This window comes from Streptopelia decaocto, assembly GCF_964273445.1.
Source record: "Streptopelia decaocto genome assembly, chromosome: 4".
Taxonomy (NCBI): Eukaryota; Metazoa; Chordata; class Aves; order Columbiformes; family Columbidae; genus Streptopelia; species Streptopelia decaocto.
This window is the reverse complement of record NC_138658.1, coordinates 717,295-739,302: the sequence shown is the minus strand read 5'-3', so window position 1 is coordinate 739,302 and position 22,008 is coordinate 717,295. Positions and strand designations below refer to the sequence as shown.

Sequence of the window (22,008 nt, the reverse complement as noted above, 5' to 3'; positions counted from 1 at the left end):
TTTGGACCCTCTGGCCTCCTCCGCGGCAGAAGGAAACCCTCCTCGCCCCAGCTCTGGCTCTCTGGTCCCCCTGAAGCGTGCTGCCGTGCTGGCAGATCCCGTGAGGAAGATGACCCGAGCCCTGCCCTGTTTCCCTTCAGGAAAGGGTTTTTCTCTCCGCCCGCAGCGCGGCCCCGGCTGCGCTCCCCGCGCCGGAGGGCCGCACCTCAGCGGCCATTTCGGGGCGGGGCGGGGGCGCTGAGCCCCGCAGGGCTGGCGGCGCCGGGGCGGCCCGGCCCCTGCGGACCCCGCCGGAGGTGCCCAGGGGGCGCGCCGAGGCCACGCGGGCGGATCGAGGGGCGGCCGCGGGAGGGCCCTTCCCTGGGCTCCCTCCCCCGAAAGTACGGGCTTCCCGGGCCGCGTTACCTGGTGAGCCGCGGTGCAGTCGGGAGCTCCTCGGGGCTGGGTGCGGAGACTTTGCAGAGCAGGAGGAGTTTCGGGCCGGCACCGCGAGCCCGGCCGGCGCGCTCCGCGCCCCTCGCGCCCTCGTTTCCCGCCGCGGGAGCGCAGGTGGCTGCGCCCGGCGGCCATTTTGCCGCACGACAGCGCGAGGGGCAGCGGCGGCGGGGCCGCCATAGGTGATGAGGAGCGGCCCTGGCACCGTGGAGCTCCAGGGGCTGCCGTGTGAGGCCGGGGACACTGCGTTCACACTGAGCAAGTACTTCTGGTGCTCAAGGTTGGGGTGTCGCACAAAGGGCTCTTCACTGTTACACGCCCTCAGGAAGCACCTGAGGGGGTGTTCTTCAGTACACCCATTTGACTAAAAGTTTCGAATTATCCATAACATGGAAACTGATACAGCAGCTACCTCAGACTTACAGTGTAGTCCCGTGTGTTCCAGAGGACCTAGGAAAATCCAAATAATGCAAATAAAGTTGCATCAAATACCATCTTGCTCAAAGGTACACCTAAGTAATACATTTTCCTTTTTTTTTTTTTTTTTGTCTTGAGTAAATTCACAGACATGTCCCCCAGGGGTTGTTAATAGCAATAACACTCCCAAAATTCAAGATGTACAAGTCTAAATGTTCCCTCCTTGGACTTGCCCCTGACTTAAGTTTCTCTTTACTTTGGGCGTACCCCCAAAAGCATTTCTGGGAGGAAAAGGTCCATTTGGCTTTAATCAAACCGGTTGGGATAAAAAAGACGTTTATAGATGAGAGGAAGGCAGATGTTTATAGAAGCCTCCTCTTCAGTGTTTCTTGTAGAAAAATTCTGTACCTGGAAACAGTGTAGCAAAGTGGCAGTGTATGTGATTTGCTACTTAATTGTTGAAAGATTTAACAGGAGGTGCTGACCAGTACTTCTAACGGGCTGTGTCTCTGCCCATCCCGGCAGAGCAAAGCCTAAGGCTTGACAAAGGAGAGGAGCTACCTCTCTCAACATCCTTCAGTTCCTTCTGCGGTATTAAAATTAAACGAACAAAATTCATTTTTTTTCAATGATGTAAAGTTGATTCTTAATATATAAAAAAATACAGATCTTTTTCTTTGCAGGTGCTGTTACAATGATCAAGAATTCTCAGGAATGAAGGTAGTACACAGATTTTGTTTGTTATTAGAGAAATTCCCGCACCTGCTATCTGCCGTTACAGTTAGAAGCTCACTCACTGGAGATGGAAGCCAGCAGATTCTGAAGGCCTAGGCTTTTACACTAATGTGACAGAAAAGAGGTGAACACAAAATATAACGATATAGGTGCCCCAGTCACTCTATAGTGAGAGGAGCTTTTGTCACTTTTGTCACTGCTGTGTCTTTGGACAGTGTTGCTGGTGCTATTTTGAGCAGCCTCTTGGCTGCCGTAAATCTACTTGGCCTTTGTGGTTCCTGCATGCTATTTGATAGACAGAAATAGGTAGTGGGTAATAACGTTGTTGACCTAATCCCCATAACAGTGTTCCATGCATAGTCTGTCCGCCCCAGCACAGGGTGACTAGCTGGTTAACTAGGAAATAGTTAGGGGGAAAAAAGAAAAAGGGGAAAGAAAGAAAAATAACCTCTAAATTCCCATACCCATGCTACTCTCAGCCTCATTTTTAGGGTAATTTATTCACTATTTTGCTTGGTTTAGCTTGATTGTTTTGTTTGGTTGTTTTCTTTAGACCACTGAGCTACATGAGCATCAGAAAATCCATTTAAGAGCCATCATTGCTGATTTACAGATCAAACCAATGGAAGTGCAATTGGAAAGAGATGTGCTTCAGGATACCAGGTACAAAGACCAAGGTAGATGTATTTTGGAGAGTCTCCACATGAGCTTTCAGAGGCGCACCAGATCTCCCAAGTGAGAAGGTGGCCCTCAGGAATGAAGACAAGGAGACTGTGGCACCTTGGTTTAGAAGATCACTTATTATGTAGTTGTAAAAAACAGGAGTTAATCAACCAGAGTATTATATCTCTTAGTCAGGATAAAAATCTATGTTGTGAATCCTGTTTTGTAAATTATTTCTTTGATTTCTAAATTTAGACAAAAAGAATCTCAGAGCCAAGAGAATGAAAAAATACAGCTAAAAAATGCTATTCAAGAGCTGGAAGCTGCCAACCAGCTGCAGGAGGAGATGCTGAGGGAGGCTGACAGCCAAACAGAGCGCTTGAAAAAGATGGTCCAAAGCCAGGAGGAAGTACTTCTGGAGCTACACCGCATCCTGAGGGACTACAAGGACCGCACAGGCAAGAAACTCTGTGCGCATGAGAATATTGCTACCCTGCACATGCACAACCTGAGCACAGCATTTGCTGCCGTCTTGCGAGATGTAGACTCAGAGGTGTCATGCCTCAAGGAAAAGGTTGTGCTGGTATGTGAAGAAAGTGCTCCTTCTCCTTCCAACACTCTGAGTTTTGGTTTTTTAGAGAATAGTTTTTAAAACTCTGTGTAAGCTCCCATCTAAACTGGCCTAAGGAAATTGTTATGGCATAAACATGTACAAATGCTGTTTTGCAGTTGGGATGGCAGGTGCTGGTATGCCAGGCTGCTGCACTGTCCCCAGCTGGAGCCTGGATTTATTGCTAGAATTTAGGCTGTAGTCTGCACATTTTCACAGTTCAAGGTGGAAACAAAAGGAAGGGAATAACACTTTGAAAACTACTGTTTAGACAGTGTTTTCTTTAGGCGTTAGCATTGTCATCTGCTTACAACAGGTGGAAGAAGAACTGGAGTCATTGAAAAAAGATTCACAGGCCCAAAGGCAACTTCTGCTTCAGCAACATCAAAATAGGTACCTGTTCTCCATTTATTTTTTCATAAAATATAGACAGTTTTGCCCATGTTCCATGGATAATTATTGATTATGACATTGGAAGGGTGTAAATAAATGTAAATAAAATAATGAAGGTAATCACTTGGGTGATTACATCAGCTCTTTCTTCCTGATATAATCAAGAGCTTTGTCCTTCCTTGTTCAGGAAGTCCTAATTTTCTGAGCTGTCTGCCTGAATTATACAGTAACCTGTTCAAAATAAAAGGGTAAATAACTTGATACGTAACATTTCATCCACAATAAAATACCAAAATTATGACATTTCTGGCTACTGAAAAATATCATTACCTCTTCAGTGGAGAAGCCATTATTTGCCAAGACTGAAATAATAACCAGTATTTTCTTTTTATAACAGGTTTGAGCAGCTAATAAGTGAGCATGAACAGGAGGGGGCAGCACTGACTGACAAGCCAACAGTGCCCGCAGCTACGCCAATAGTATCCCAAGCCAGGTGGAGATCATTCAATACGTTTTTTAGTTATAGTACAGAAAATGTTAAGAGTAACCTTAATTTGAGACAAAGCTTATGCTGCTAGTATACTCTGTTCTCTGCCCTACTCTTTTCATTTCTCAGTGTCTTTGTTTAAAGAGTTAAACAGTCCTTGCATAAATTATGGAATGAAGAAAAAAGACCCAAACATGCTATCTAAAGGAGGGGCAAAATGATCGTGCATTCGGCAAACTCTGAGAACTGGGAGACTGGCGGGCTTGGTCTGTTGTCAGTCCACTGTGGTTCAGAAAAGGGGTGAGGTCAGCAAAGTGGGTGGGAGTACAAGCTGTGGCTCGAGCCATCACCTCTGTTCTTGTCGCCAGCTTTTGGAATGACTGATCTCGGGTTTCAGTCTGAGTTGGGACCAGTTTCTGCAGAGCACCTGGCTAAAGTTGAGGGATTACAGAGGATATAGACTAAGAGTTGTGGCAAAGTGCAGTTTTGTGTGGCTGTATTGCACCGTGAGCTTTGTCTTCAACATGTTCAGTGGATCCAGATTCAAAATTAATTCACAGCAGCATTATCAGTTGAATCACATGCTTGCGTACATGTACAAATAGTAAGAAATGGTAATTTTAAAGAATGGGTAATTTTCATTTGTCATAAACAGCTACATTCATACTGTTGACTTCGGCAGTAATCAAATAAGTATAAAAAAACACTAGTTCTCGCCAGCCACTTGACTTAAAAATCAGTCCTCAATTTTTCTGTTAAAAAAGGAGGACATGCCGTGCAGTGTTCCAAACAGGAGATTTTGAAACTCAGTATGGGCTGTGTCTGACTTGCATAGTTGAGACCAAATAGCTGATAGCAAAATGCTTCTCAGTTCTGCATGTAGAATAGTTGGGGTGCATTTGGAAACAGACTTAACTTTGCTAGAACTTACTTGAGGATAAATGGAATATCATCAGGAATAAAAAGTATTAAGATATTAATTATTTTATGTGAGGTGGCTCTCAGAGGACAAATCTGACCAGTGAGAAGGTATACTTTCCGTGGAATGATAATCATACTTCCAAGCAGTACGTTTCAGTGGTTATACTGATTACAGCAAAACCAGCCACACTTGTCTCATGATTTCACAGTTTTTACAGTTTCTAATTTCTCCATTTGAAACATTTTGTAGAGAACAAACAAGAAACCAAAACGCAGTGCGTGCGCATCAAGTTAGTCACCTGCAATCTACAGTTTCTCAGCTGCGTTCTGAATCACGAGGGGCTAAGAGGATGTCTGAAGAAAAGGTGCGTATGGGTTCATATGTTATGATTAGTGCCAGCTAAACTGGCTATGTGCATCATGAAATGTTCTGGATAGATAAGTCTTTTGGCAAAGCTCTGCTTCTGAAAAACTATGTGGACAACAAGGTAAATTACATTATCCCTAACTCTGTGTTATTTCCAAGAACGAGTTCTATTTCTTTAACACAAGCCAGCTTTGCAGAATGTGTTGAACATAAAGTAGTTTTGCAGAATGTATTGAGAGCATACCATAAATGATGCCTTCTGGAAATAAATAAAATGGTTCTGCGCTACCAACATCACTTGCACATGCAGGACAAGATCATCATTCTGCAATATCACTAGAGAATATATCGGGAAAAATAGGCAGGAAAAATACCTTCTTATTTAAGTCCCACTGCCCAGAAAGATCTTTTGGTTACTTTGTCTTGGTAAGTGTGAGGACAGAGCACAGAGACTACAACAGTGTTTGAGGTACCCAGAGATGCTCCAGTTTGAGTTAAGAATCTTAACCATCACTGAAATCCACAGGCAGGATGTTATATAGGCAAAAAAAAAAAAAAAAGACTGGCTCGCCAGCTCCTGTTTATTCAAATAATTTCTCAATCCCATTAGAAAACTTCAGTCTTGACAAGCTTTTTTATAACCGCACTTTATAACAAACTTTTTTCTGGTAGTACAGCAGGGAATTACTGCAGACACATAGAGAGAAATTCTTGCAGTGCCATAACAGAATCTCTGTCACTAAGTGCAGCAGTTTATATCCCCTTTCCATATCAATCGCTTGTGTCTTTCACTTATTTTGCTGCTTGGGATTCCATTTTTAGAAACAATTTGAATTTCTTTAAATTCTTCCTTACTTTTGGTAAAAGGCAGCTCATTTTTGCCCTTTCAAAATGACCTGAAAACAGTTGCTCTCCACTCCCTTGAAAAATTCATGGGGCTGACCCACGCAGAAATGCTTATGGGTCCAAGTCCGTCTTAGATTACAAGTCGTGAGGATTTTGGCATCCTTCTGTACACGACTGGACAGGAACAGCTCGGGTCCCAGGAGTGCCGTGAAGTTTGGCAGGGCTGTTAGTCTCTGATCCAAAGCACTCGGAGAATGGCCTGGCAGGGCTGCGGCAGGTTGGGCCTGCGGCAGGTCAGGCCTGCGGAGCCGTGCTGTACGTGTGCTCGGGCTGCACAGCAGAGCGGGAAGGATGGTGTGTTTGCCTGTTCCTGGAGGCTTCCACATTTATAGATTCCATGGATTCACACGAACCGAAACTCACACTGGTCAGTTCAATAGTGGCTTGTCATGGCATTGTAACTGAACTATAGTGAATTGGTAAATTAATCTCCACTACTGTATTTCATCCTCAAGGAAGAGTACACTATACACTGCACTTTTTGTGTTAGGTCTGTTCTTTTGATTTAAATCAAGTAGTGTACAGGATAAGGTCATATCACAGGTAGCTGTAACTGTGGTGTGTATTTCTTAGGCCTGCTCCCTTTGAGAGTGCTTACCTCATAACATGTAACATTGGAAACTGGGACTCCATTTCAGGCTATTTTTCACAGCCTACCCAATCCAGAAAATGTTGGTTTCATATGTCTATGAAGCCTATGCTACTTGGTCCAGTACAAATTGTGTTTGTATAGGAGGTGTCATACACTGAATTGCTTAGGAAGACTTCAGTGAGAGACAAGTTGATCGCTGGAGGTCACTTGGTCTCAGGCTGTGATGTGGGGTCATTTCCAGGAAGGTGTAGGAGAGAATCTACATAAAGCTTTTACAACTGTATGTCTCTCTTTTGCAACACGCATTTCTCGGCAGCTTCTCTGGTAGGAAAACACCTTAGCAACTACAATTTTCGAGGCAGTAGGTGCTAACTGCAGCCAGTGTAAGCTGTTGGCACCAGGTACTTTCAGCAGTCAGAAAATCTGGTGCTTAACTAGTGGATACAAATGTACATATGTGGGTGTTCTGTTTGGATATACCCATGTTAATCTCTTTCTATTGATTCAAAAGGGTTGTAGCCTGTCATCTCATACTCTGTCAGAACTTTCAGAGAAGGGTGTGACAACCACTTGGAGCAAAACATGTTTGCCTGTAGATTTCTGAATGTCCTAGTTTTGGATCAGAGTGGAATCCAATTCATTCTCAGGAACCTCGATAAATTCTGCAATGAAGTCAAGCTTAATCACTGAAAGAAGACAATGGAATTCTGAATACAGCTAGGAAATACTGCTGTGGAGCCAAAAGAGAACATTTGGACATCTTTAGGGTCAAACCTAAAAGAAAACTGGAAGAAATCCAATGTACTATTTAAAGTAGAATACAGTAGGATAATTCTTAATGAATTTTGTCTTTATTTTAGGTCAAAGACCTTGAGGAGTCACACCCAGCTCATTCTGAGACAGCCGAACCTCACACAGAACAGGATCCACGTGGCCAAGAATCTGGCAGTCTGGAAGAGCAGATTCATCAGTTGATGGTAAGGATAAGTGATAGCATTGAAAAAAATCCTTCCTCCTGAAAGACTCTTCTTACTGCTGGTGTTCAGATACACTCATTCCTTGTTTCCAAAGTGCAGCAGCCCCTTAAACTGGAGTTTGAGGGTTATTTTTAATAGAAATTTGAATTATCTGTGCAGGACGTTTCCCAAAGGCCTTTGCCGCTAGCAATACAGGACATTCAGGATTAAGATTAACTTTGTCATAAATTCAAATTCCTTGAAATCCTTGAAGCTTATGCAAATCATATTAGAGATGCTGAGTCGCCTTTACTCTAAGCCCATAGTTAGATCCCTCTGTTAAGGAACCTTGGTGTCTTAACGCATATTTTGCAAGACACATCCAGGATTTTCTTAACAGCACTAAACATCCCTTTGTGACTGACTGCAAATATTCACCGATTGAACATGCAGTGGAGAAAATTTTGTCACATAGGGTTTGATTCATCACAACTGCCTTCATCTACTATAATTAGCCTTGGTTTTCTTCTTTACATAAAATTATGCCTTAATCACAGAATTTTGGGAGGTTAGTTTGTGTGGTCTCATTAGGTTTGTTTACCTAGTTAGTGTCACGGTGCTTCTGAAGGAGACAGTGAAATAATTTAATGCCAAATGTTGGTATAAATCCTCCTACAGATCGTACACAGCTGTAGTGGAGACTGCAGTCAGAATAATAATTACATAATTGAAAGTTAGGAAACTAATTTTAGGACCCTTTTTGTTTCTTTATCATCAGTTCATGTTTTCATTCTGCCATTCTCTGCGCTGCCTGCTTAGTTTTGTACTTCAGCTTTAGCAATATACAGATAGTCTCAGCTTCCGAAATAGTAGCAAAAGTTATTAGCAGACGTGTCTATTGATAATTGTTTGGGCACATTTTACATTCATATTTTTTATATTAGCAGCTCTGAAATGTCTATGTCAGTATTTTTATTATTACTTACATTTTAAATTATTTATAATTGTAATTATGTACTATTATGATTATGTCTCAGTTGAAAAACATTTAAGCTCTGATGAACATGTAACAAATTATTGCATTAAATGAAAGAAGTGATGAACAAATCTAAAGACAGGTATTTATGGAGAGAAGCCCCCCATAGCATGTCATATGGTTCTTCGTTGTTTCTCACTTGATGTTGACACAATATTATCTTTTCTTGGTTTGTACCTTACACCTGTTTTGGAATAGATATAAATGACATCAGACTCCAGCGCTGAGACGTTACACGTGTGAGATAATTACAGCCGCAATAGGTAAACTCAGAAGTTACTACTTTGTTGGAAGAAAAAGAGTAGGAGGTGTCATGCTGGTGCAGTAGCCACTATTCAGCTATGTAACTGTGCAATTGAATGTCACTAAAAGAAAAATGAGAAATCCTAAATGGGATTCAAGGAGGGAGATGACTTTAATTTCTCGTAGACTGAACTCCATAAAAAAGAGATAGAACTACATCTAGAAAAAGAGCAGAACAAGCGGATTTGGGATCGGAACACAGACGACAGCATCATCATTGACCATCTGAGGAGAGAACTGGACAACAAAACCATGCAGTTGCAGCACATGGAAAGCACAGTGAAGGCCATGAGGGCTGAATGTCACAGGCAAATGGAGCACCAGGTTGGTGAGCAGATTCAGCGTGGTCGTGTTCAGGATACAAAGCACACAGACCAGGGGCTGTTCTTCAGATACAAATGCTCTAACAGCTACTGTGGTTGGGCCCTCGAGTGTCAAAATTTCCCTTCCAAAGATGCAGATACATGACAGTCAGAATTTGCATCTTTCTTTCTATTAATCTGGCCTATCCAGCCTTTTTTTTTCTTTGCTGATGGGGCACTAAAAACATTCTCTTTAATTTTGACTTGTGATGTATAATCCTTAGAAGAAAATTCATGTTCTGCTGATAATGTGTTCGGTTTTGATTGCAAACCTCCCAAACATAACTTTGTAAATTTCCAGGAAGTCTGATGCTTCCACACGTAACAAACAAACAGTTGAAGGTGTTCTTTTCAGTAGCGAGCTCTTCTGTGAGGAGAATTAGTAAATTAAAGGCCTGCATACCACCTTACTTTATGTAGTGCTTAATGAACACATAATGAAGTTTGTGTTAGAACTCTAAGCTGAATGCAGTGCTGTGTCAGAAAGAGCTGCTTCTGACAAAGTAGACTCCTAGACACTGACCTGTAGTGCAATCCTCTTTCTTCAAGGCTTCAGCCTGTCAAAAACTGAACTGTAATTAAGTAACTCACTGACAGTTTCACTAGCTACTTTGCATTACAAGTAAAGATCAAGTTAATTCTTTTATTTTCTACCAAACCATGGGCTTGTCCTACCTCACACATCCTTCTAGGTTTTCTCAATCCATTCTTTTTCCTTTAAAATCCTCTCACCAGAATGTTAGTTGTTTCCTCTGTTTCTGTTCTGTACTACCAGCAGTTCCCGAGTTTCAGTACCGTGTGCTGTCAGTGGTGCACATCACTGTCTGCAGAAATAAAGTCAGTGCTAAATTAGTCACGTACATATTTTTTTTTCCCAACTTACAGCACAGTCAGTTGAGTTGTAACACTTAAATTCTTTAGCCTGAACTGCTCTAAGTTATAGAAAACATTGCTGGTTTATTCATATTTTATTTGAGTCAGTTGAACGTATTTCATTTTCTGTGATTAAAAAATCCACAATATTTCAAGTAGCAGTTAATTTATTAACGTGGAGAAAGAGGAAAGAAAGCCAGAAGAATCAGCTAGTCGTTGCAGACCAGACCTTGCTGACCTGTAAAACTCAAGTGGTTAAGATGAACTATAGAAAACCAGCAATGTGACAGGGAATTCTAAAGGTAGAAATAAATGTTTCTCTTGGTCAATCATTTTATTTCTATTATTCAGATGGCTGCAATTAAGGAAAAGAATGAAAGCATTGGTAGAATCTCCTCTTTGACTGTCCAACTGGAGTCAACCAAGGAAACACTCTGCAAGGTTAAAGAAGATCTTACAGCCAAACAGATGGATTTGGAGACTGCTGAGCAAACGGTGTCAGATCTGACGGCCTGTCTGCAGGAGAAAGAGAGCGCCCTTGAGCTCACTGAGAAGGAAATCAAGGAGCTCCATTCACAACTCGGCAGTAGGATGCAGGAGCTCCAGCACCTGCAGAATGAAGAGAACCGTTTACGCGACGTGCAGTCAGAGTGTGAAACACTGAAACTGCAGGTGACAGAGAAGGAAAGGATTATTGACGTCTTCCAAAAGCAGATTGATATCGTCACCCAGATCGTGGGCCAGCACAGTCGAACTGCTGGAGCAATGGAAGTCGAGAAATCTCAGCTTATAAAAGAACTGAATGACTGGAAACTTGAAGCACAAGAACTTAAGGTGTGCAAATGATGTTGTATTTATGTCTCTCTAAGACAGTAAATGTTTTCTGTTTTAAATCTGTACCTTAATGTGCTAATACTGAGGTTTTAAAGCAGGTCAGATGATGCTCCTTGAATCCTAAGAGCACTAGAGGAGTTAGTGGGCAGAGAAGAATAATATGACCACCAAAAATGAAAATTCGCTAGTGCAAAGCAGTTGCCAAAAGGCTTCTGAAAGCTGAAATGTAGCAAGCTGTCCTCAGTGATGCAATTATCCACACAAATAAGGGAGCCAGCAGCACAGAGTGTTACTGAGAAACAGCAGAGGGTGAGCACTCAGAATTCACATGTGACGACAGTGTTTGTAAGTGGTTCTTTCTGGGACAAGAGTTGCGTGACAGGGCAGTCTTAGACGGGTCAGCAGCTTCAGAAAAATTCACTTCAGATAAAGAATTTCTGTGAAAAAACTGTTGAGCATTAAGAGTGAATATGGAGGTAGTGCTGCAAGAGGCTGGAAACAGTATTCATACCACACACCTGGTACGGTTAAACATGCCGTAAAGCCATCAGATCAGATTCTGTTGTGCCTGGATTAGGAATTTTCACAAAAGTAATCTTTGTGTTCTGCTCTTGTTTTCCTTTCTTGCCTCCAACTGTTCTCTGACAACTGAGATTTAAAGTAGTAATGATGTCTGCATGTCTTTGTGGTTATTTTATATAATTATGTATATTACACATAGTTGGTCTTGTTTTTTGTATAAGTAGATTGCAATGGATGAGAAAGAAGCCAGAATACATGAAATGGAGACCAGAGTGAGAGAGCTGGAGCTGGACAATGTTAAACTCATAAACACATGCACTGAGAGGCTCCGTGCGCTTAATGACATGAAACTGGAAAAAGACCAGCTAATGAATGAGCTCCAAGACAGCCAGAGGGAGCTGGCTGGCCTGGCAGGTAGGGACCCTCCGCTTAGCGCAGCTCAGATAGCTGGTGTTAAAAATAGAATCCTGTCTTGCCTGCTGAATCCCAATAGGGCTGCTGGTACAGCAGCAGGTTCCCTGCCGCAGGGGATGGTCACGTTGCTTCGGAGTGAAGTCATGGGCTGGGGTTCTGGTACAGAATGGTGGGAATACAATCTTTAGTGCAGTCTCTCGCTACCCTGGCAAAATATTTAAACTGTCTGTCTCTGGAGACCAAAGGAGATCTGGTGAATCTCAGAATAGAAACTTGAGTGCTATTTCTGAGTGGTATTTAAGAGCACTAGCGGGTCCCTTTAACCACCTGTGGTTAAATTACAGTGGAACTTGGTTTCTGTTTTGTGATGGGCTTGCTACAATGTTATTCAGAAGATAATGTCCTAACTCCAAGCATTGTTTAGAGGGCTGGACCTTTGAACCTGGCAGCCACCTCAGTCTGGTGTTCAGTCTGCACTGCAGCCAGCCAGATGATACTGTTCACATACTTTGCTCTCTACACAGCCCTGGACTGTCATAAAATGCCCCCTGATATCATTTATTTCTTCAGAACTCAGCTGTCTCTCACTTTTAGCCTTAACTTTCACAATATGCAGTTGGTTCTAGCAGCAGGAACCCAGAAATGTGGATTTCTATCACTTTAACAAGATGTTGCTTTGGCGAGCAGTGAAATAACACATTTGTTTCTGGTGCAACAACAGTGAACATGTAGGACAACAAATTCCTGGTTGTGCCTTTGTTAGCAGTTATTTGCTTTACGTCTTGGGTATCTCCATATCTAATATTCATTTAAAGGGAGTGGGTGACAGATCAGCATTCTTACTCTAGAAAAATTATTATTTTTGTCACTATAATTTTAATCTTGATTTACCCTTCCTAGAGGAATTTGAAGATCTGAAGAGGGATTACCAGGATAAAATCAAGGAGATGGAAAACACTGTAAACAGACTGAAAATGCAGTTGAAATCTGCTCAGGCTGAACTAGAACAGACCAGCACTGCTCTAAAGGCTATGGAGGAGTCTGATGGCCATGGTAATTATGGATTGAACTTCCCCAAAATCACACACATTTGTCTTTTTAACATGGGGATTTTTGTAGGTATTGATCCCTCAATAGATTATGTAATAATATTCCAGATATTTTGTGTAATAAAGAAACAATATTGCAGATGATGACATTTTAATTATATTTTTTATTTCACTATTTACTACATGCTGTAAAACTTGGACCATGGGCTGAATTTTCTCTGATCCTTATTCAGATTGCCAGGGAATGCTGTCATCTCGCTTCGTGTGTGTGATGGCTCTGGTACCGCTATTGACAAAACTCCTGCTGGTTGTGGTGGGTGGTTGGTGCACATAAGTGACTAGAGGATCCTGGTTCAACTTATTCTAGCACATTGCTGATACTGATTTCGAGAGCCTTTTGTCAAAACTCATAATGCATAATCAGTGTTGTTCATTGAGAATTCACTTGGTCTTTTACAGCTATGAAAGTTGCAGTGGGAATGCAGAAGCAGATCACAGCTAAGAGGGGACAGATAGATGTGTTACAGAGCAAGATTAAATTCTTGGAAGAGGCAACGACAAATGCAGCTAAGGTCACAAATGCTCCAAATAAATGTATTTAACTCTATTTAGATAAATTGTTCTTTGGAGAAATGCATGGCTAGAAGCACAACTCATGCAAGAAGGACCAGAGGGAATGTCATGGGCACCTTGTCTGGGCTCCCACCAGCACAGAGCTTCCCACATCAACTAGTCTCCTCCATAGAGCCAGCGTTTAGTTTTCCTTTGTTCTCTGTGAAAGAATAGTACTGGTTTCAATGAGAATCAGGCTCTTAAAAATCAGTTCTTTTTAAAACAACCTCACGTAATGCAGTCTGTATCTTTGTGAATTTGGCCCACAGTGTTTCCCCTCTTTGTTTTCTGAGGCAGTTCTGCTTGTAAACTATGTCAAGGTCTGTCTAGTATGTTGGAGTCTTTCTAGCATTTCTGTGACAAAGATATCACTGAGTTACCAATAGCTGGAGTTTACTGAATGACTATTGATATCTGTTCACTATGACCTGTCCTCCTTCTTTACTGACTTTGGATCCAGCGGATCTTGAAGCTTAAAATTCCAGTTTCAAAATCAGTCTGATATCTGAGATGTTACTTAATCAGCACCAATCTGATTGTACTTTCTTTATAAGACCTCAGTTGAAAAATCTCATCTTTCTGCAGGACACAATAGCTAAGCTTCTGAAAGGGTTAATTTGGATCTTCTGAAGGGAATAAGAAAATGCAGAGAACAAATTATGTGTTATGTAGGTAGTTATAAATTCTTTGCTCATTCTTTGTTGTCCTCACCTCCTTAAATTCAGGAGAAGCATTACCTCAGAGAAGAAAACAGTAAACTAAGTCAAGAATTGAGCTGTATTACAGCAGAAAATACCAAGATTGCTGGGGAGCTGGAGATCCTGAGATCACAAGACAAACGTCTGAAAGAAAAAATATCTAAGATGGAGACAGCCCTCGATAAGGTACCTGAGGCAGCTTTCAGTTGCGGGAGACTGCTGGGTGCTCTCCTCTGCAGTCACTGGGGAGCAGATGTCTGACCTCCTACTTAGTTTGTATTTACTATGTCCTACTCACATGTACTCTGGAATACTTAGCTGAAGAGATACCTATAGTTAAGACCATCTTCTCTTGTGTATTTTTTTTAATGGTAAAAGGCTTCTGTTTTCATTAAGAGAATTCTTGATTTACTTCTTTCTAGCTCAGGGAAATGCAAACAGCAGGGGATTTAAAGGAGATTGCCCTTCCAGGCAGTAGCACTTGCTCCTGCATGGCTCCTTTCCCTGGCGAGAGAGGCTGTTATTCGATTATAACAGGGGCTCTGCTGCAACCAAGCGTGAGCACACATGGACTCAATGCACTTGACCAGGCTGAGTCCTTTCTGGGGCCTGAGTCAGCCAGCTGTGGTCCCTCAGGGGGGACATGGTGGTGTTGGATCTGCCTTTTTTAGTGGAACTTTCTGCTGCTCACATACCTGACTCTTAAGACAAGGTTCTACATTTTGGTCCAACTAGCACATAAATCCCAGGTGCCTACAGGTGAGCTGCTGCTTCTCCAGAAGGGAGAGTCCTTTTCAGCTGCTCTGAATTTGCTTCTCAGGATATAAAGTTCCATGTGAAGTGTCTTTCTCTGATTGCTTCATTGCTTTAAATAAAAAAAAGAAAAAACGAGTGATACTGTACCCCAAGTGTGGCATTTCTCACTTCAAAGGCTTGACACTGGAAACTGAACTTTCCTTGTAATACAGATCGTTGTGCACAGTACTGGCCCCAGTGGGGGCAGGTGCTCACTGAAAACCAGCACGTATGGTACACTAAATAACAATTCTTAGAAATTCGTAAAGGCTGTACTGTGCTGTCTGACAGGACACTAGTATATACCGTTACAGAGCATCCATGCTATAAACATTAGAAAGTGTAATTTGCCATCTTGCTCATCATTATTGATTCAGAGTTAAGTGTTCCAAAAGCTGCTCTTGTAACCACACAGGCACAGTGCGTCAGTGAGCCTGCGCTCGCCGCAGTGGCGCTCACAAAGCAGCACAGGAGGAGAGCCAGGTTTTATTTAAAATAGCAAGGGAACTCTGCTGGAGAGATAAAAGCAGTCTGGTTCATAAAGGTCTCTCCTACCTTTTGTCCTTCACTGTTTTGATTTGGTGCTTCCTCTCTCTAACTATCCTGGTAAGTACTCAATAAAAAATAGTTAAATTATTAGATCTTCCCATGCCTTTTCAACTGTTTAAAGAGGAAAGAACATTTAACGACTTAACAAAGATGGGTCAACAAACTTAAGAGCCATCCATTTTAAAACCTTGAGAATAGTTTTGCCTCATTAGCACATTGGAATTATCTAATCCCAGAGGTGTTCGGTAGGTCTAGGACTGTCCCTGGCAGGATTAGCTCCCTTCTCCGGTGTTATGGTGTGCATATTATAGCTACTAGGATCATATAACTGGTTGGTTGCCAGTATCAAGAAAGGCATCTGATCATCTTCCAGTATTTCTATACTTAGAGCAGCAAACAAATAAAGTGTCTATATGTGTACATCGCTGCTTCTTTATTGGAAAGAAAACATAGAAAAGTGTCATCCACAGGAAGTTAGTAAAATCAATTTCTGCCCCTTGTACCCTCTCTCACAGGCATCTGTCCAGTTTGCGGAATGTCAGTGCATAATCCAGTGTCAGGAACAAGCAGCGATGCGCTTCAGACTGCAGCACACTTTAGATGTAAAAGTAAGTACATTACTGAAAAGTATGGCTATAAAGCTAGATGCATTTACTTTGCGGCCTACCTTCTGGCTTAAGCCCATTTATTGCGGAGTACTCTCAAAAGTCTATGTTCCGAATCCTTTTTTCACCTGGAGTACCTCATTACTGTACAAGTCATGTTCATAATTTCAGTTTCTAAGTGTTATTTACAGTAAGGGCATAACAAAATTAAACAGCTACAGAAATACTTGAACGTATGCTTCGGCTGTTAAGCATTTCGTTTCAGTGACACTTCAGCATCTTCTTGCAGCTTTAGACAAATAACAGCTAGAAATGTTCATGGCATTATTATAAAAAATGCATTAGAGAGACAAGGTCTGTAGGGACGGGTGATGCCTTTTACAGCCTCAAGTTGCGCCGGGCAGGTTGAGGTTGGATCTGGGAACAATTTCTTCCCCAAAGGGCTGTTGGGCATTGGAACAGGCTGCCCGGGGCAGCGCTGGAGTCACCATCCCTAAGTGGCGGGCAAAAAGGTACAAGAGGTGTGGGACGGTGTAGTTTTGTGGTGGCCCTGAGATGGTCTCTGCTTGAATGGTTCCAGAGCATATGTTAAAATTCTCCAAACAAATAAAACTTCCATTATTGCATGCAGTTCACTCACTAAGAGCATCGTGTCTGAGCACACCTAAAAAGTGCTAAGAAATGTTTGGAGAATTGAGTGTTGGATGTTACAAAAGGTGTGACTAACAGCGCTGCCTGGTTACCCAGGCCTTGCTCTCTATACCCACTCACTCTGCTTGCCTCATGTTTTCCACAGGAGCTGCAGGGCCCTGGTTTCTCGTTGGCTTCTGCTTGGGGCAGGCGGCGGCACACGGCGCCTCTTTCCCGGCTGCGCTCTGCCGTCCTGGCCAGCTCCCGTGCCCCTCGAGTGAGTACCTGCTTACAGCCAAACTGCAGCGGAGCGGGGACGCTCCCAAGAGTCAAAATAACGTGGAATTTGTAGACGGGAGAGCATCTGGTAAAAGTGTCTGAGAGTGAATTCTTACCACCAAAGATGAAATAATTTTTTGTAGCTTCTCATGCAGTATGACCTTCCACATTTTTATTTTTTTCCGTTTGCAAAATATACGTGAGAACCAAACAGACGGTAGGAAAATCTGTAGATTGTAATAGGAGTTTATCTTGTCTCTACCACCCGTAACATTTATAAAGTATTACAATTGAATTTACTCATCTCTAACCAGTTTGGTGCTTTACTTGCCGTAAATCACGTTTGTCAGTGAAAATAGACTTGTACATAGTTCTGATAAATTTCACCAGCTGACTGACCTGTAATAGCTTTTAATAGTGAAATCTTTCTCCAAGCTGGCCTTCACTGATTTTGACCGGTTTTATCTAAAAAGACATATCATTGCCCTTCTTTCCTTTTGCTTTACACATCTACATTTTGATTTAAATTAGATACTAGTGTTCTGATTTTTTTGTTACAGAAAACATCAACTCAAATCTCTCTTGCAAAACAAATGCTTTGGTCTTTTCTGTATACATTCTGTATAATTCTCCAGAAGGGGCCTGATGTATCTCCCACAAAAAATGGGTGGATGTGTTTCCATTATTTTTTACCTCATGATCTGTTCCAGGCTGCAAGCTACTGCAGATACTTTTAATATTGTCTCTTTTACTTTGTGATGTGGTGACAAAGGGCGGTTAATTCTGTGAAATACCTACAGCATCAGGCACTCCCATTCTTTGTTCTCTGGGTTAATCAGTTTATACTTCTGAGGACAGAGGAGGAAAAAGGACCAATTTTGCATGTAGTGCCATGGTAAGGCCCTAACAGGTTGTAGGAGAACTTGATTCAAGGTGTCCTTGAACCTTCTTGCTTCCTGCATGATTAATTACTGCACAAAATGAAGCGGCTCGAACACTTGAGACTGAGACTCAATAGCGCGGTTTCTTAGCAGTAATGTGGGAAAGAAGGATTTGGTCTGACTCAGTAGCACATTGACCCGTGTTTGTAGCTGCTTCCATCCACAAATGAAGTGTAAATAAGTGGGAGAAGCTCTTTGAACCTGCGAAGTGCTGAGCAGTCTGAAAAATCCAGTTCTTGACAGAAATGATTGTTTCTTTTGAACTAGGCCTTTGCCTCAGGTCCTGATCAGTGTAATGGGAAAATGCTGCACTTCACCTCGGAGCAGGGCTGCGACACTCAGCTGGTTTATAGTTGCCGACAACTCAGCTGTTACAGAAATGAATGCCTAGAAAACAGCAGTATGCTAGTATTTCTGTCTTTAGAGCTGTGTTTGTGTACTGTGCATTAATATATGGGATCGTAGGTTATAAAGGAGAAAAAAGCGTTGTCACATAAGCAAAGATTAATGGTTCTGGGTACTGAAAAAGGTAATGGTTGTATTGGGGGGAGCTTTCATAATTAAAGGCTTGTTTTGGTTTTTTTGACCTTGAAACAGCAATAGTAACTTTTTTACAACATTTATTCAAAATGCAGATGTTAGCTGTGTTCTGCCTCAGTCATATTTAGCTGCTTTCCACAGGTAACTTTGCAGATCAAGACTGCAGTCGTATTCAGAAGGTATTTTGACAGTCTTCAAGCGATGATCATTTAGTCTCCACCACTTCTAAACTAAACTACGAAACCCCCACCCTGATCTAACTGATAGGACAGGAATAGAGGGAGAAAGAAACATGTGACTTTGGAAGAGTGTGGGTAAGAGCTGAAAAAGAGAGTGCCTTTATAAATACTTTGTAACTGCATTACTTCCTTTCAGATGCCTTCCAAGCCGGGTGTTTTGAAGGAAGAACTATTGCAGGATCTGAAGCTCTCTCGGGAGGAGAGATTGAGAGACAAGTCTCCGGTACACGCACTGTTGACTTCCCCGCCGTCTGAGGTTGCGGCTGGCCCCAGCGCCTCAGCAGAGCACCGGCGGCGTGGGAGGAAGTGCGGCTCTCCAGGGGGAGCAGCAGTACCCCAGACAAGTACGTGTGTCCGGTTTACTGATGCAAAGAGCTTGGCTGGCTCTCTTACAGCCAGTACAGTCAAGGAGTTACAAACTGTAGGTTAAATTCAGCCCTTTGGTAATTGTGTAGAAACCACTGGAGTCCCACTGTCCTTCAATGCTTAAATGATTTATTTTTTTAATATGTGATACCATATTAATGATTAATTTTCTCACTAGCTTCTCAGCCCATGGAAACCATCATGAATACACCTAGGAGGCTGCAGAACAAGGTGGAAAGCCTGCAAAACGTGGTGGAATCGTTACAGACAAAAAACCAAGGTGCCAGAATTTACCAAAAATATTCCTATTTCATTTAAAATACCCACACTCTGCAGAAACTGTTCCTCTTACCTGCCAAAGCATTGCCTGTGTTTCTGCATAAGGTCACGTTTAGATGTACTGGCAGCACCCACTTTACATTATCCTGGTCCTGGGAGAGTAATTAGATTAACTCCCCAATGCACTGTTGCTCGGCCCCTTAATTCTAATAAGCTTCAAGATCCTTAACATTTCAAACATGGCAGCTGGTCAGGGGGGCCTTCACATGCAATTAAATGACATTTTTAAGAAGCTGACGATGTTTTGATGGAAATGCCAAGATAACTCTGACAGCAGTAGACTCCAAAAACATGGCTTCCCAGCAGTGGCCTTAGAAGCACACCCATCTTCCCCAGCTCCTTTCCTCCGAAATGTGTCGATGGAGAGCTTTTCGAGTTCTGTCCTTGCTCCCTTTGGAGTTACTGGTGAAACGCTCCTGATTTCCTGTGGCGGCAGGGGGTCAAGTGAGATGGAATTTCTTTTCTTTGTGCTTTTTCTTATTGCACATTACAGTTGCTTCCCCTTTAAGTCTCCCTGCATAGTTCTGGGAAATTATCATTTCCCCGCATCATACAGTGCACACATATCAGGGACATACAAGTAACCTGATTTAGATAAAACTAATCAAATCTTTTAGTAAAAAGTATAAGGTAATGTTCTCATTTTTATTCTTTGCTATCCATTAAGATCTTCAATTTGCCAGTTTTCTATAACCATGTAAAAATATTTATTCATCTGTAATGTATCAAAAGTTTCTATATAAAAACATGGGGCAATTCTTTAGGAGCACACTAAGTAAACTTGTTTCCACGAGCACCGGGCCAAAGGTGTGAATTTCACAGCATCCCGTGAGAGATTGTGAAATCAATAGCATTTTGCCACTTCTTCAGCATTCGATGTTTTAGTTTCACAAAGCAGATGGGGTGGTGCCTGTTTATAAGTAGGTTTATCTTTTCTGTTAAGACCCTGCATACAAAGAAATGCAAACCAAAGTGGTATTCTGAGGGCTTGGTAGGTCCAGTGTAATGTGCGGGAGGGTATCACAAAGCTTCTGCTGTCTGCACCCGAGGCCTCAATCGTTTTAACCTAAGGTGGTGTTCAGATAATCTGTTCTTGCTGCTATTTTCAGCCTTGTCATCAACGATCAGAACTCAGAAAATGAAGACAGACAAAGCAAAGGAAAAGAAGAAAAAGCTGTCAAAGTGAAGACGCTGTATACATTAGTGATTACTTTCACGTATGTACATTAAGTTTAAAATATGTTATATTTTTAAAGATTAATAAACATTTTTTAAGTTTTGTAATTCTTGCCTTTAACCAGGACATGCTATTTACAGTTTTTACTTTTAAATGAGTGGTAAGTACAGAGGAGTAAAAATACATCTAAATGCAGATTTTTCCTGGCACACGTTTTCAATAGCTATGTATTGCGAGGGACTCTGGCCACAGGCCATTGCTGACTGCTTCAAGTTCCAGGATTTCTTCAAAGCGTTCTAGTTTGGACTTCTTATACATATAAGAGAGATGTGCCAGTTTTTTAGTAAGAAAAGGCTGAGGTGTAGGGAAGGAGAACATCTATTCAGCCCACAGCCCAGTGGTTAGAGAATGTCAGTGAAAAGTGCACTCACACTTCTGTTAAGGGAGCCAAGCTGAAAAGAGTTTCAAAAGACTGCAGGCCTGTGAGAATGGAAAGGAGCAGGTGGAGAGGTATAAAAAGCCGGAGAAGGGAGATCTGCCAAGCAAGAAGGCAGCTTAACATCCTTGTGCTGGAATTCAGTGGAGTTGGGAACAGGTCTGGGCTTCCTCCCTGCCAGCAGCAGAAGGGAAAGAATTGGCCTGGGGAGTTGAAGGGGTCATAGACTTGTGGGCTCCAGAGCAGCTCTGTACAGCCTGGACTTGGCAGCACAAACAGCGCTTGTTGTTCCGTCTTACACAGGTGGATGACAGGAGGACTGTTAGGCAGATCTTGCCCACAGCAGGACACCGCAGATGACAACCAGGCCTCTAGAGAGAAAGCCTAATAGCAGTCTAATATTTTTTGGATGGAACATTTGGAGAGACTCCAAACAGTAAGTTGAACTCACAAGAGAACATGGGACAGGCATGGTTTTTGCAAAGGCATCTGCAAAATGAATAGGAAACAGACAAGTTGCAATGCAAGTTTCTATATGTGACTTTAAACTGGTTTATGCCCAACAAGAGCCCAGTACCCATTCCAGCCTCAGGCTGTCTGCTCATCTCACCAGCAAGGTGCAGCAGTTAGCATTCGTACACCAAACTACTTCACAAATAGAAGTAGATAGCATTTCACCTAAAAGTAACCAAATTGTCTAATTTGCCAGAAGTTTGTTGTCAGCAGCGTGAGCAGGTGAACTCTAAAGGTAGGGCTGTGGTTGCAGTATTTCTGGCTCTGCCAAGCTGTGAGGGAGACAGTTTATTGTTTGCTTTCCGATATCCTGCGCTGCTGGCTGCTGGGCTGTTACGTCCATGCAGGAACGTCAACGAGAACTTGTCTCACACGTAGCTTCATCAGTCTCACAGCCGGGACGTTGTGTTAGGC

General features: G+C 42.3%; 1 protein-coding gene across 1 annotated transcript; it reads left to right on the top strand.

The window, feature by feature from the left end:
- Positions 1–620: 620 nt before the first annotated feature.
- On the top strand, positions 621–19,488 carry CCDC158 (coiled-coil domain containing 158; the record flags this gene model as incomplete). The annotated part of the gene is given in 17 exon segments (XM_082051186.1): positions 621–715; positions 2,506–2,833; positions 3,177–3,253; positions 3,651–3,703; positions 3,706–3,760; positions 4,912–5,026; positions 7,387–7,503; positions 8,948–9,145; positions 10,408–10,890; positions 11,637–11,826; positions 12,727–12,879; positions 13,335–13,447; positions 14,213–14,371; positions 16,045–16,137; positions 16,931–17,041; positions 18,900–19,107; positions 19,308–19,488. Coding segments are annotated over 17 exon segments (2,688 nt in total). The 3' UTR covers positions 19,448–19,488.
- Between the last annotated feature and the right edge of the window lie 2,520 nt (positions 19,489–22,008).